We start from the raw sequence: 15,827 nt of genomic DNA, 5'->3' as shown, positions 1-15,827 counted from the left end.
TAATTTTGTCGCATTGTGTCTTATACTCTAATATTAAGTACCTACTATGATAAAAAGGTATTGCAAAAACGAAATACATCTATTTTACATTAAGGCGGTCTATTAAAATACATCTTGACAAGCCTTCAATAACAAAAATAGACACTTTATCGACAATATCCCATCACTAGGCAAACGAAAAGTGTGATTAATTCATGTTCAATAATGAGGCAGCTTTTTAACGCTCGCGACTCGTCACTATCGATATATTTGTGACCAATTTGTTGCGTTGCGGTCGCGTTAATATTTCATACAGCTGGAGTAATCCGATCTATAATATATTATGATGGTCCATTATTGTAATGCTTTCTGATTATGGCGATATTTATAATAGTTTTTGGGTTGTGTCTAGATGTGTCTTTATCAACGAAACTACATTCTATGAAGGAAGTATAGAGTTTTTAAAATATCTATATTCATAATTTCATAGTTTACCTACACAATGATCAGGCCTAGGTATTTGGCACGAAATTTGCTGTGATATTTCTGTTACGAAAAATTAATATACATTCAATCATTAGGTATATCTATACTAATATTATAAAGCTGAAGAGTTTGTTTGTTTGTTTGAATGAGCTAATCTCAGGAACTACTGGTCCGATTTGAAAAATTATTTCGGTGTTAGATAGCCCATTTATCGAGGAAGGCTATAGGCTATATATCATCACGCTAAGACCAACAGGAGAGGAGCAATGCGGGTGAAACCGCGCGGCACAGCTAGTCTTCCATAATAATTGAATTTACTTATTCTATGACCAGTTTATATTCATACCATCTTTATACCATCCAGGCTCTACATTTCCCATTATTTATCTAAAAATGATTTTAAAAATTTGCCTATTGAATGTTAGTGAAACGTGTAGAAGCTTACTGTTTCATGCCATTGTAATCTTTTAGTAGTTACGACTTACGAGGCTTATCGGTACGTTTTGCTCACGTCTTACATTACTACGATGTTGCACACCTTCGTACCTATCTATTTTAATGTCCAATATAATTTACTAATATCCTATACTCATCCACACCCAATTATCCTGAATCACTGATTACCTTACAGTTCCCACCCGATGACGCATTCCGTTTCCCATCACAAGATGTCGCCACGTGGCCACCTCGGGCGCACACGCGCCGCCACGCCCTCTGCGCTTTACTGTTTTTATTGAAAACGCTCAAAAATAATAGCAACAATACCCCTGTTGAACTCACGAATAAATAAGACCCGGAAGGCTGGGGTTAAACGCAATTGAACTGCTCATTATTATTGTATGAAGCTCCCGACTTATTGTAAGTAGTATTTTCGATAAACAAGTCTCACTGATTTCGATGTCATTTTTTAAAGGTAACTTTTATGTAGATTGTGTCTGTTTCCATTCTGGGGAAATCTATACTAATGTTATAAAGCTGAAGAGTTTGTTTGATTGAACGCGGTAATCTCAGGAACCACGGGTGCTATTTGAAAAATAATTTCTAATAAGGCTATAAAATATCATCACGCCGCGCTCAGATCAATAGGAGCGGAGCAATGATGTTAAAATCGTAGGGCAGAGGTAATGATAAATAAAATACAAATATAGTGGTTATGATTATAATTTATTACATCAAGCAACTTGCAAACAAATAGAAATCAATATTAAACATGTAGTGAGTATTTAAAATGAACAAAACCGCTAACAGTGCGAATAATAGAAAAACAGCCAACACACTGATCCAAGTAAATAAATTAAATAAAGCACACGATAAAATGGCACTAACTTACAACAGATATTATAATTGGGCGGACATTATTAAGGCACCAATTTTGTATTATCTATATTATATGTGAAAAAGCTTAACTATTTATAGTCTGTATTCTATAAACACGAATTGTCAAAAAAGACCATAGACACCTGCATTGTCTATTAATATGAGTATTGAGTAAGAACCACGAAATGACATTATTTTCTTTCTAACTTGTTTGCATTTGCATAAGTTAGAGCGAGACAACATGAAATATGTTGATACGTTATATTTTTGTGCACCATAATTCGTATTAAAACATTAAGTACCTAATTTGAGCGTAACGTTTGATAATTCGTGTTTATTAACAATTAACTTTAATGATAAATTAATAAATATTATTTTCTAAAAATGATAATAAATTACAATTAGTACAATTCTAATCTCAAATTTTGGTATGTCACTTAAATATAAATAAGTAATAAATAAAATCAGTCTACTCTATGAAGTCGGTGGTTAGTAGAGTTATTAAAAATTGTGAAAAATTTGTCAAATAATATTTCTTATGCACTTTATGGCAAGCGTCAATAAAAAAAATATGAAAACGAAAGAAGATGTAAACACAGAACGGCAATATTATGCTAAAATGTCTTGTTGTATGGTATTCTTCTACCTTTTTTCCTGTTGCGTTCCCTAAAAAATAAAAATCACATAATATAATATATGAAATAAGACAAATCTTAGAGCTAAAATGTTACAATAATTTCAATCCTAATCACGTTGCATTCAATTAAAACAAAAATAAAACATTAATGAACGAATGTGACAAAACTTGTTTATAAACTTATAAGAATGAAATCCCTTTTCAAATTTAACATAAAAAAATCATGAGCACGCTTATTATTTAAACTAGGAACTAGAATATTGCTATGTATTTTCATTTACAATATTTTAAAAACCACAATTCCAAGTTTTTAGAGAGCATAATATAATTTCTATAACATACTAATTACTACTTTTATTAACAACTATCTAGATAATACCGATAAACAAATATTAAGCCTCGGAAATTTAATTTTTGTAATTATCTAGAATTTAATTTCCATTTAGGCCAGGATATTCGAAACTACCCTACTTTGATGAAATATAATATTGAAGTTGTCTTTTCTTTGCATCTATTATGTTGAGCTGTCACGAATATAGGGTCTGTATTAATAATAATTAATATATTTTTTTAAATTAATTATCAAGTTGCAATAGGAGGAAAAACAAAATTTTCTTCAGTTATTTATTTCTATACAGATTTTATTCAAGTACTTAATATTTTGTTTAAGAAGTTTGTCATTTTTACAAAAAGTTATTTGATATAAAAGCACTTTTAATATCCTTAAAAACCTTCGAATATCCTTACACCCTTAAACTTATTGTTACTTTTAGCAGACCTGTTTTTTAGTTTAATACATTATTTAGTTAATAATATATTAGGTACAATATATTATTAACTAAATAATGGTACAATATTTATACTTTCAACTACATAATATAGTTATTGAGTAACTACTTAATATAGGACATAAGTATTTTAGCACTTTAATATTTTCATATACAAGTTAAACAATACTTGATCTTAATTACTTTTATACAATAGTAATTTCAAATATATATTATTACCAAAAAAAACATTATTTTTAAACTAGGCTTAATAAATAGACCTACATAGAGTACCTTTTAAACTGTTTAGTTTTTTTTCGTATGTATAAACCATGTAATATAATGACATAACTCTCACATGACAAATAGTGTTGTATCAAAAAGAGATGACGCAATCAGTAATGGATCAATTATCGCTTGGGAGCGCGAGCGCAGAAACTTGGACAAACATGAATATTATAATGCCATAGTTTTTGCTATTCGCAAAAGCCTACTAAGTTTTCATGTCTTTATCAAGCGTGACTTTCTTTAGAACAGAATCAGTCCAAATTCGTTTAACATCGATAATAATTTTCAGTTTGATTGTGTGTACCTTTATGTGTGTGAGTATTGTATACGTGTAAACTGTCAATAAGTGTCTAATGAGAATATTTAACATTTTTTTTCCGAAAACATTATTTTTAATTCAAACCCAACTCCAGGCAGTGACATGTTACGTGTATAGGTTCAATATTGCCGTATTTTAATTTTACATTTGTCTGAAAATGTATGTAATCAAGTACACCATCTTTATCGTGATTAATAATGATTAGCAAAATTATACATTAATATAAAATAAACAATAACTTTTGTACGCATAGTTCTACTTCAAAATAGGTAAGGCTCATGACACGACAAAAATAAAATTTAGCTAATTTATAATGCCTAGGAAAAATAAGATAGTGTAATTATAGCCATCTTTAGACATATTATGTAATTAATATCGTAGACTACTTCTTGTATTTGAAATATTTATGTTCATTGTATAATTATGCGATAATAAGGTGATATACCCATAATTAAGTTTGTGATTTAAATTATGTATTATGTTTTTTGATTATGATATTTTTGAAACATCTCTACCATCCACAAAATTACTTTTCAAATTTGAAACATCAAAAAACATAAATTCCATAACTTTACCGAGACCTTAAAACACATTAACAATCCGATTATTAAATATTTCTCACATTTTTGTCAAGGGAATCTCATGACCTTAACGAAACATTGACAAAGGTCGCGTTGACGCGCAAACACTAGCCGAGGTGTGAAAAGCGGATCCCATGAAAATTGCAAATATCAACACTGTTCTGTCGAATGTATAGTAAGTGTAGTCTAGGAGCTGTATAACCAGAAAACATCTATAAACTACATACTAACATAAATACTTAGTTTTGATTTTTATAGCCTTTGTATGATGAAGAGATTATTTCTCAGTAATAATTGCGCCGCCTTCTGTGTTGTTTGTACTATGTAGTTTAAGTTCTATTGTACCTACTTTTGTTATGTTGGCAGCACAATAAAGTGTTTAAAATAAATAAATAAATAAGTTATGAGTACTAAAACAAAACTATGTATTGCGAATTATTCAGACAAGTATATGCTTATTATACACCTGTATAGGTAGTACTAACGTCACACATCCCAACTTTAAAACAAATAAAAATGTATACGAACATAATATTTAAAAAGGAAAGGGATATTTTATCGCAAAACCAAAAACTTAAAGGTAGAATTGTGACGGTTTATATAAATAGCGACTGCCAAAGCAAGAATAAAAATAATCTCCTTGTAATTTAATTTTTCTTTGTTGTTAGCAATGTGCAATGTAATTTTGTATACAGCTCTTAGACTACACACATTATGTCTTAACAAATACCGATATTGCCTAACAAATTATGCGAACAAGGTGCTATATTGTAAGTAATAATAGCTTTTTGTAAATCACATATGCACACAGTGCAATCAAATAAATTAAATATTGGGAATAAATTATATGCAAATTAATTATATATACATTAGCTTGTAAGCTATATGTTTGAACATTATTTGTGAAAAAATAACATATTTTCCGTGATGAGCCATGTACAAATAAGATTTGGAAGATTTTGAGACATTTTTGTAGAGCACATAAAAATAGGATTATTTATCATAATAAAAAAGTGAATTAACCGTGGTACAGATTTTAATACTTCGTAAAGTAACCAATATAATTAACAACCCTTTTCAAGGAACATAATATGTGAATAAAATATCGTTTAATAGAATTTATGGTAAAATAAGAATATAAGAAATTTTAATAATATGGGATTCAATGAACTTAAATATTTGGTTAAATAAATAAAAAAAAAGTAAGTTAAAAAGTTTCAGGCGGATGACGTCACGAGCAACGTTCAGTAAGCAACATCATCATAATAATTATGTGAAATTAAAGGGAACTGTATCTAGATTTGTTCAGTGAAAAGTGTTAAAAAGACTATCAGAGTTTTTATGAGTAAGTGGTGAAACTAGCTGACTAACTTATCTTTTTATATAAATTGTAAATAAGTGAAATGTCGAGTTATTGTAAAATAATTATGTATGTATGAAATCTGCTTTCATTTTTATAGGAACGTAATATGCACATAAATTCTGTCCTTTGTCCTATGAAAAGCAGAAATAGCTCTCCCAAGCGATACAAATCTAACTTAATATTATAACCAATTACATTTATACAACAATATCTCACATCCTTACAAACTCACTATCTTACAAATCGAGATCACTTCTTGAAAAGTCTCTCAGCGCACGACATAACTATATCCGTGGCTAGATACCCGACAATATGGCCCGCCTCCATTCGCTACAAGTCCGTAACCGGGCCGCACATGAATGTCGCGGTCGAGTTAGTGCTGGTCCTCCTGGTCCGGACCTGGTCGTCGCTGGACAGCGAGTCCGGCCCGTTCACTTGCAGACCATTGAACTTGGACCGCATCTGCGTCACCAGACGTTCGAGTCTGCAAGTGATTGTCGCCTTGAATACAGTCAGACTCGGTTATAGAGTGCGGTGCGAGAGTGTTAAGCGGGCATGCGTTAATTTTTGAAGGGAAACCTCTTTAGGCGCTTTGATGGTAAAATTTCAAAGTCGCGTCATGGCGATACCTTCACGTCGTGGAGTACGACGATTTTGGTATCTTTGAATCTTGCCAAAGAAGTTTCACTTCTGACACGTGTGCTAGACACACACGCTCTTTTTTAATGCGGATTGTTCTAATTTAGTCGGATACTGTGGAATGATTCTTGCCAATGTCTAGTGTGTATAGAAATTGAGTTTGATGAAAATGTGAAAGAAATATAGAACTTCCAGGATAAGGGCCAATAGATTCAAGAACTTTTCATATATTATATCAACTCTGTTTATACATACATATAGGACATTTATCTCTTTACAAATTGATTTCATTTATCGGTATTATAATAACTCAATCAATTATAATAACTGTAAAGTGGTATTGGCAGTAAAATATTGCTATTAGACCAAGTGAATCAAGAAAAACTTTATAAGAAGTACCCTTAGTTACCGGAAGAATATCAGGAAATAATAAATTATCTAATTAATGGTACTTTTTAGTAAGGAACGTTTATCTTTAATGTTTTAAGATTTGAAAATTTTAGTATTTGTGAAAATCTATATATATAAAACTCAAAGGTGACTGATATAGTGATCTATCAACGCACAGCCCAAACCACTGGACGTATCGGGCTGAAATTTGGCATGCAGGTAGATGTTAGGACGTAGGCATCCGCTAAGAAAGGATTTCCCGAAATTCTTGCGGGAACGGGGAAAAACGGGGATGCACGTACAAAGTCGTGGGCGGAAGCTAGTTATCTATAAGAAAAGCTTAGAAAATAGATGATACTATCACTAAAAGATTGTTAGTCTAAATCTATAACTAATAAGCGCCATGATATTATTAATTATCTAACTACATAACATCTACAAGAGCATAATTACATTACAATATTATAAAAAGCAACGTGAGCAGGATTATTAAGTAATCTTAAAACTAATGTTGCTTCCAAACTTGATTTATGGAAGTATGCTTCATATAAAATTACATTTTAAGACATTATTTCGATAAACGGATGACACATTTCCAAAAAATCATAGTTCAGAAGCATCAACATATTATACAATTTACTTCGTAATACCATATTGCTAAAGCGTTTTTTCCAATAAATATATATAAAAAAATACATTGTGAAATTAAAGACTTTTTAACGGATTTTAAACGCGATTTATTCATTCTATTATTTTCCCGACGTTTCGAACACTTTACAGCGAGCGTGGTCACGGGGAGAATGTCTCCTAAAAAGTCTTTAATTTCTAAATGTATAATACTCGCGTAAAATCAAACCCTAGAAAATACTAAAATACATTGTGTCCAGTAAAATCAAGTTATACAGATAAGGATTCCAATACTAGCAACCTAAGAATTACAAGATTCCATCCCAGCGTCAAATTTTATCCCAAGGAAACTTTTAGAAATATATTTATTGATTATCCTGGCAGTGCAGGAAATCCTTTATACTAGGTAACACACCATAATGTCCCATGTGCACATCATAAATTCATAATTGGATTAGAAATAGAGATCCTATTCCTTATTTGGTCGCCAGTAAATTTCAAACTAATTTTTAACTTTAAATCCAATAGATAATAATAGTTCAGGATACATCGCCCATTTTTGCAAGTGACTACTATCAAGCTAATTTTCCGTTTGTAGCTTTATTTTGATGAGACGCCCAATAATTTCGTGTACGAAAGTCTCGATTGTGGTAGCTAACAGAGATAACAAGGATAAAAATTTTTGATTTGATGGTTCTCAAATATTTATTACTAACTGAAATTTTGTTTTGTTCAATCTCAAGATAATTACCTAAATTATTCGAAAAAATATTTGTCCTACAAAATCTATGGTTGGTTTAAAGAGTCCCCCTTTCCAAAGTGTATCGATAACGAGGTCATCATAAATGATTACTAACAAGCTGATTTTTTTTTTTCACTTAGTTAATGTTTATATAATTCAACAGACATATTGTCCTACAAATTGCGTAATAAATATTTGAGAACCATCAAATCAAAAAATTTTATCCTTGTTATCTCTGTTAGCTACCACAATCGAGAGTTTCGTACACGAAATTATTCGGTGTCTCATCAAAATAAAGCTACAAACGGAAAATCAGCTTGATAGTAGTCACTTGCAAAAATGGGCGATGTATCCTGTACTATAAGCATTTATAGCTGTAGCCTAAATGATTAGTAATAACTACATTGTTGCTTGAAATAAATAAATATAATATAAACTCACTTGAGCGCATGGTCCTCCGAGCTCTGTTTGGACTTGCGCAAGTAAGCGAGCTCTCTATAAGTCTATCTATAGCTATAGGGATTAATAATAATTCAAACTTAAAGTACTTCAAGCTTCAACTGCAGTAGTTATCTCATATGCATTTACACCTTTAATCTATATTCTATATATCTACCTAGGTTAAATAAAAATACATAAAATAAACTCACTTGAGCGCATGCTCCTCCGCGCTCTGTTTCGACTTGCGCAAGTCGGCGACTTCTCTGCGCAGGCGCGCTTGCTCACTCTCGCCGTCTTCTGTGTTACCGTTCGTCATTCGATTGTTGTCCGTTGATTCCATACTATGGGATTTGAGTTATTTCATGTTTTAATCTTACTGTGTGTGAAGGCGATATAACTGTACAACGAATACTAATCGTATCAGTATCGTATCACTAATCGTATAAAAGTATCGAGATTCAGAACATAGTTTATTTTTTACATATCTTTCTTATATATAAAATTCTAGTGTCACAATGTTAGTCTGCATACTCCTCCGAAACGGCTGGACCGATTCTCATGAAATTTTCTGTGCATATCGGGTAAGTCTGAGAATCGGCCAACATCTATTTTTCATATGTACCACGGGCGAAGCCGGGGCGGACCGCTAGTTTTACTATAAAATTTTAATACCATAATTATCAGTCATGTTATCGAAAACAACACTGGTCATTGCTGCATCTTTACATGTAAAACCCATCTATAAGCAACAGCACTAAAAATGCCATCATTTCAATGCAATGAAAACAAACACCTTTTTAAATAAATACATTAACATTTAACAGTTAAAAATATCATATAACTAGACAGACCATATTTAACACCGTAGATGTAGGAACGATTTATGTCACCTCAACGCACCAGGAATTGTGTCTATATTGTGTATGACACAGAACTATAGGTGTATTATTTGTACGTAGGTTCTGCAGTCACGCAATATTCGTATAACCCTTACCCATTGGCCACCCTGAGCACCCGCAGCTCGTCCTCCAGCTTGCTGATGCGGTCCATCATGCGCCGCTTGTCCGCGTCCGACGATCTCAGCGCACCCTGCAACCAAAGAGATAGGTAACTATATAGTTTCTAGTGATTGTAAGTGATTGTGGCAGGGCAAACAATTAGTTGAGTGCGCGTTAGCTGGCTTTTTACGTACTAACGTTTACATTTAGTAGAGACTCGCTTTTTGCGTCTTTCTATGGGCGTTCTGCAGTAATTCTTTAGGTAGTAGATGTTATAGATCTAACTAGCTTCGTCTCTTGGCTTCAATCGCGTAAAATACAACCATTTTTCATAACGTTTTTCTGCTTTCAAAAATGGTAATGTTCATAAAACAATATTAAAAGTACCCGTCCCTATGGATTTTTGAATTACCCAGGATTTTCCAAAGAACCGTGCAAACCTGTGGCATCAAATAAGCCAAGACAGTAAATACACCACCGTAGCACATTTGGAAAGTGCAGCGCCGTTATCCAAGCTAATATATTCGCGGGCACGGCGCCGCTGACCGCGTGACTATTGAATAATATCACATTTCACTGCAGTTGGCATTTTCTGCACCACAATTAGGGCATACTTTACACAAATTTTGCAAATCCTGAAATTTAGGAGTCATTATTTGTGCGAGGCATTTTTGGAAATTATTTGAATTGGGAAGTTACTTGATGACGTCAATGGTTTATTAACTACACGTGTTGTGTAGGTAGCGGTGATCATATTTGGATATCAATTAGAGATCATTTACATTGCATTATGGTAGTGCAAGGATAAAAAATGATTGAATGTTTTTATCGCATTAACCACAGAACTATATCGAGATAGAAGGAAATAGTTCGTCGATTTATATGAGAACCGACCGTGTAACATTTTGCGTAGGTATTTTGACGTCACGCGAGTCTTTTAGTGATGTTCACAACGTCAAAATAATTAAATAGAAACTAAGTAGGCAGTTAAAACATTTTATAAAATCGAATTGGGAATCGATTTTGACCTTGACAGAATAATGAGAATAAAAATGTATGTTAATTTTTACAAGCTTTTTATTAACTTAAACTTCATTAGTATGCATGTGTATATGAATGTATGTATGTATCAAATCTTGTAATTGAATATTAAAGTAGTTTTAATCAACTTATTGAGCTGAAAGTTTGCATACATGTGCAAGTCAGGTGACAATATAAAATTCTAGTATCATGGTGCTGAGCTAATGATGGAGACGGAAGGAACTCCTCAACCACTTAACATTATTCGCCGAAACTTTGATGGGCCAGTAAACGAATCTTCGTGAAAATGTATGGAACAAATCAGCCTGTGTTTCGTAGGAAACCAGTTTTTACGACCCGTTGCTTCATTCCATTTATTTTTTCACAAGAGAATATTTCGGAAAACTGAAACAAATTTGCACTAAGTATAATATAGTAAATATATTTTAAACCATCGATATACCTAACAATAATATTATAGGATTAAAAAATAATTATCATTTTTCTGTTTTCAATAGGTATCGATTTGAATCGACTAAGAAATCGGCATTGAAAATCGTGGAGTACAACTCTATAAGCTTATTTTTGACAGAAAAATGAGAAATCAACCTTTACCGCGTTTCGACAGTTTGGAATGTTTTATTTTCATTGCTGGTTTTCAATGCATGTCCAGTCTGGCGTGTAAAATTAAAACCGTAATGGAAAAGTTGCATCATTCCGTAACCATTTACATTAAATTAATGCGGAGCACAAAAATAAATTGTTTTATAAATAATAACAGATATTTTAGGGCAAAAAGTACTTACAGGTGAAAGGAAATATTTTTATTGACACCTTCAACTTATTTGGTGGTGTTTGCACAGTTAATTATCGAGCATGGGGTCATTTTCTGTTTGCATTAGTACGTCACACACTGAGAGCGGTCGAGAGCGGACTGAGCATCGTGGCGAGCAAAGACGATGATTAATCGTCTTTTCGCCACGCGAGGTACATACACTCTTTCCTTCTATCTCGATATAGTTCTGTGGCATTAACAAAACATTAACATTAGGTATTTTATGAAAAAAATGGATAATCAGGAGAGATAGAGCGTTTAAATTGCGATATTGAACACTAGTAGCATACAAAATACTCAATATTTCCGAATGCAAACCCACCATATAACAACATCTCTTCGCTTTCGCACAAAGAAAGAAGATTGTATGTGTGTATGACACATACAATATTCTTTCCGCAACCCAGCATTGTCAGACACCTCAAAAGCTTGCGCCTTACAAAATAAACTAAGCAACGCGTTATCCCCACCGTCACTTAGCGCGCATTACGGCCGCGGTGCTAAGCGAGTTACCTACGCGTTTTTGCACGTCAATCAACTCATTACTGGTTGTACGGTGCTAATGATATGTACAAAGTACAAACGAATGGATGTACTCTATAACTGTATGGGAGTGAGGTACTCGATACATGTACTGTACTAAAATATTCGCAGTTCTATATGCAAGATTTCTGGTCGTATAGCTACGTCAAAATGAACAATATCTTAACGCTATATTAGAAGACAAAAAGGATGTATTTTTTATATGGAAACGATATAACGATAAACGATATACATATATACGAAAGTTATAGTCAATATAACTTAGGCCAGTTACACTATGTAGAAAATCCGAAAACGTTCGTCGCAGTATCCTTTTACCAGATTACTCAATTGTTAATAATTACAACTTTTACTGTTTAAAATTTGTATACCTAGAATGACGTTAAGGCTAAGTTCATATGACCGCGCGGAGCCGCGCGGAGCCGCGCGGTAAGAGCATTCACATGACGGCAAATGTATGCGCGGCAGTCTGGCATCAACATTGCTTAAGAATGGACGTGGAGGAGGCAATTTGCTTATGGATTTTATACCGAAGGCTGAGACGTCGCAGAAGAAGACAAAGACGATACTGGGTGCATCCCATTTTAAGTGAAAGACTTTCTTCAAGCCTGTACATTACTTTATATCCCGACCTGAGACTACATGAAGAAAAATTTTTTAACTACTTCAGGATGTCTGTTGCATCTTTTGATTTTTTATATGATTGTGTTGAGAACGATTTAAAACCCAGTGAAGATGCTATTAGATATTGCATATCACCAAAAGAAAAACTCATAGTAACATTACGGTAAGTTAATTCTTTATTACTTAAAAGAAACAACCACTAAACAAAAATCTTTAAAACGAGAAATCAAATAGATAATTTAAGAAATGAGACTTTCCAGCAAATTATATTTTAATTATTATTATTGAATAAATCCAGTTCTTGAGAATCTTCGTATGACCCGGGTGATGTTACTTGTGAAAAATTTGTGGGAGGTGAAGTGTAGGAACTAGTTGTATAACCATATTGTGATGAAGCTTCTCTATCAGAATACTGCATCGAGTCTCTATATTGAGGACTTCTGAATGAAGTTGAATAGTTTCTTGGCTGCTGTTGTGAATTATATGAAGTAGACGGGTAGTTAATGTCTCCAAATGACTGTGCTTCTGCGGATTGGTAGCGCTCTAATAAATTATACATTTCAATTTTCAACTTCAAGCGCCGGTTTTCGGAAACTTTTTTTATTTCCTTAACCAATGAAAGACAAAATAACTTATCTTCATCATCTTCTTCTTTTTTTTCTGTTACATTTTTATTACGAGCATCTATACTCCTTTCTAAAATATTTGCGAAATGCTCATCGGCTGGGTTCAGTTTATATTTCTTTCTGGGCAAATGTTCAATTGAAGATGATTTAACGTTGTTCGAATCAACATTTTCTGAAGTTTCCACTAAGTCAAGGCTATTATCAGTTACTTTTTTTTGGACAACTTGTTTAAGGAATCCTAATCTTTTAAAATATCCATATGAAGTTGTTGAAGCTCCAGAACCAGATTTCAAATTTTTATTTTTTTTAAATTCTTTAACGTAGGCATCTCTTAAATTTTTCCACTTTTTCTGCAAAAATGATCCTAAAACAACAAAAAAATATTTATGTTGCAGGTACTTAGCCAGTGGTTGTTCATTAGCAGAGCTGCAGTATGGTTATAAAATTGGCAAATCTACGTTATCAGCTATAATTCAGCAAGTGTGCCAAGTTTTATGGAGAAACTTAAGAGCTATGGTCATGAGCCCACCAACTACAGATATGTGGATAGAAATATCTAAACAATTTGCCAATAAAGCCCATTTTCCAAATTGTATTGGCGCTTTGGATGGCAAACATGTTCGTTTAATTCAGCCACCACACTCAGGATCAATGTATTACAATTACAAACACTTTTTCTCGTTAGTTTTAATGGCTTTGTGCGATTCTAACTATTGCTTTATATGGGTAGACATTGGAGCTTACGGAAAAGACAGTGACTCGGGTGTTTTTAAGGAAACGTCATTTTACAAAAAACTATCAGAAAATTTGTTAAACATTCCTGAGCCCAGATCTATCACCGATAATGAGAACAATGCATTTAAATTACCATACGTAATTGTAGCTGACGAAGCCTTCGGTATGACTAAAAATCTGATGAGACCATATGGAGGTAAAATGTTGTCAAAAGAAAAAAAAATATTTAACTACCGTCTTTCTTTAGCACGAAGGTATGTTGAATGCACATTTGGAATAATGTGTAACAAATGGCGAATTTTGCACCGGCCAATAGACGTCAAGATAGATTTTGCCAATGATATCGTCAAAGCCATTTGTGTTTTACATAACTTTGTTAGGACAAGAGATGGTATAAAATCCGAGGACATGAATTGTCCAGCGCCATTACCTGACATAAATCCCACTAACACTGGACGTCCAATTCATGAAGCAGATAATGTTCGAACTAAATTAACGAATTACTTTGTAAGTGAAGGTAAATTAGATTGGCAAGAAAAATATATATAACTCTTATATAATATTATACATACCGCACCTTTAAAGTAAAACCGTTACTAAACGAAAATTTTCATGAATTGAGTTATCAATGCCATCTATGTAAAATATACGTAAACTACAACATAAACTTGTCATTTTTGTAAAATATTGTATTTTACGCCATCTAGCGGTAAATTAAAGCGTTACCTACTAAACCGAGTTATGATCGGCTCGCGAAATACAATATTGTGTCTATATCAATAAGAAGGAACATGTTCGTAGAAGAGTCATAACGGAAGTTTAAAGTAACAGTGTTATTTGGATAAACACGGCTGTATGTCACAGAAAAGGAAAAGTGTTTCAATTTATGGTAAAGTGTTACTGGTGTTACTATAATAATATAAATCAAAATAAATAATACTGTAAATGAAAAAAAATTACTTTCGTAAATCACGTGTCATAATGTAAACAGAGATCTATTGTTGTGGAGTGGACTGTATGAGATTTCATAACGGTTTTACTTTAAAGGTGCGTACGATTGTAACTTACCCAAGTTTTTCTTTTTTTCTTCAGAATCATTATTATTGCAGAAAATTAAAACTAATTCTTCCCAAGATCTTCTTTTTATTATTTTATTCGAATATTCCTTGGAGTTGATATTCCAGATAGCTTCTCTTTTTTCAATCTCGTCGATAAGCAAATCGATAGATATGTCGTCTTCGTCGGTGATCATATTTTCTGCAATCTATGCGACTATCCGTCTCAACACGCGCGGATCAACTGAACAGGTCGGTACAAGTTTGTAGAACTTGAAACGCGCGGTGCCGCGCGGTTTCTCGCGGTTCAAGAACCAGCGCGCGGGTCGGAGCGCGACGCGCGGTACCGCGCGGTACCGCGCGGTGATGTAAACAATACTAGCTGTTTACTTCGATCTTGTACCGCGCGGTCGAAAGATCCGCGCGGCTCCGCGCGGTCATATGAACTTAGCCTAAAGATTCTATTTCCATTTCAGTACAGCTTTTTCATATTCCATATATATCCCTATTACTATTCCTCATCCTCATACACCCGCCTCACATACCAGCATCACCGCCGAAATCCGCAACAACCGGCGTGACGTCACGCGGGGTGGCGCCTCGTGCATAGCGCATCCACTCACATCTGCCAATATTTACCGACCGCCCCTCCCCTCCCTTGCCTACGCACCCGTTCATATTTCAAATGCCCGGCGCTATGTGGGGAGACAACTACGAAATACCAGCTGAAGGGTCTGCTTACACCGATGCGTAATAAGTAATAGCTGTGTTTTACCTGAAATAAAACACATATTAAATACTTACCTATATTTGAA

General features: G+C 33.4%; 2 protein-coding genes and 1 long non-coding RNA gene across 3 annotated transcripts in view; 1 reads left to right on the top strand and 2 right to left on the bottom strand.

Annotated features, from left to right (window-relative positions):
* Positions 1–5,347: 5,347 nt before the first annotated feature.
* Positions 5,348–15,827, bottom strand: part of LOC123699853 — a 42,377-nt gene continuing 31,897 nt past the window's right edge. Inside the window, exons 5-7 of the mRNA XM_045646897.1 lie at positions 9,571–9,665; positions 8,786–8,917; positions 5,348–6,221 (exon numbers count right to left, since the gene is read on the bottom strand). Coding sequence (XP_045502853.1) covers positions 6,068–6,221; positions 8,786–8,917; positions 9,571–9,665 — 381 coding nt within the window. The 3' untranslated portion in view covers positions 5,348–6,067. The remainder of the gene's footprint in view (positions 6,222–8,785; positions 8,918–9,570; positions 9,666–15,827) is intronic.
* LOC123699855 lies at positions 10,634–11,615 on the bottom strand. The gene is made up of 2 exons (XR_006752573.1): positions 11,401–11,615; positions 10,634–10,999 (listed from the first exon to the last, which is right to left on the bottom strand). It is a non-coding gene; the product is annotated as an uncharacterized LOC123699855 (long non-coding RNA).
* LOC123699852 (protein ALP1-like) lies at positions 12,364–14,786 on the top strand. The gene is made up of 2 exons (XM_045646896.1): positions 12,364–12,759; positions 13,618–14,786. Exons 1-2 carry the CDS (start codon positions 12,371–12,373, stop codon positions 14,504–14,506), a joined length of 1,278 nt encoding a protein of 425 aa, XP_045502852.1. The 5' UTR covers positions 12,364–12,370; the 3' UTR covers positions 14,507–14,786.

This window comes from Colias croceus, chromosome 18, assembly GCF_905220415.1.
Source record: "Colias croceus chromosome 18, ilColCroc2.1".
NCBI classification, from domain to species: Eukaryota; Metazoa; Arthropoda; class Insecta; order Lepidoptera; family Pieridae; genus Colias; species Colias croceus.
The sequence above is the reverse complement of the archived record's forward strand: the minus strand, read 5'-3'. Positions and strand labels throughout refer to the sequence as shown.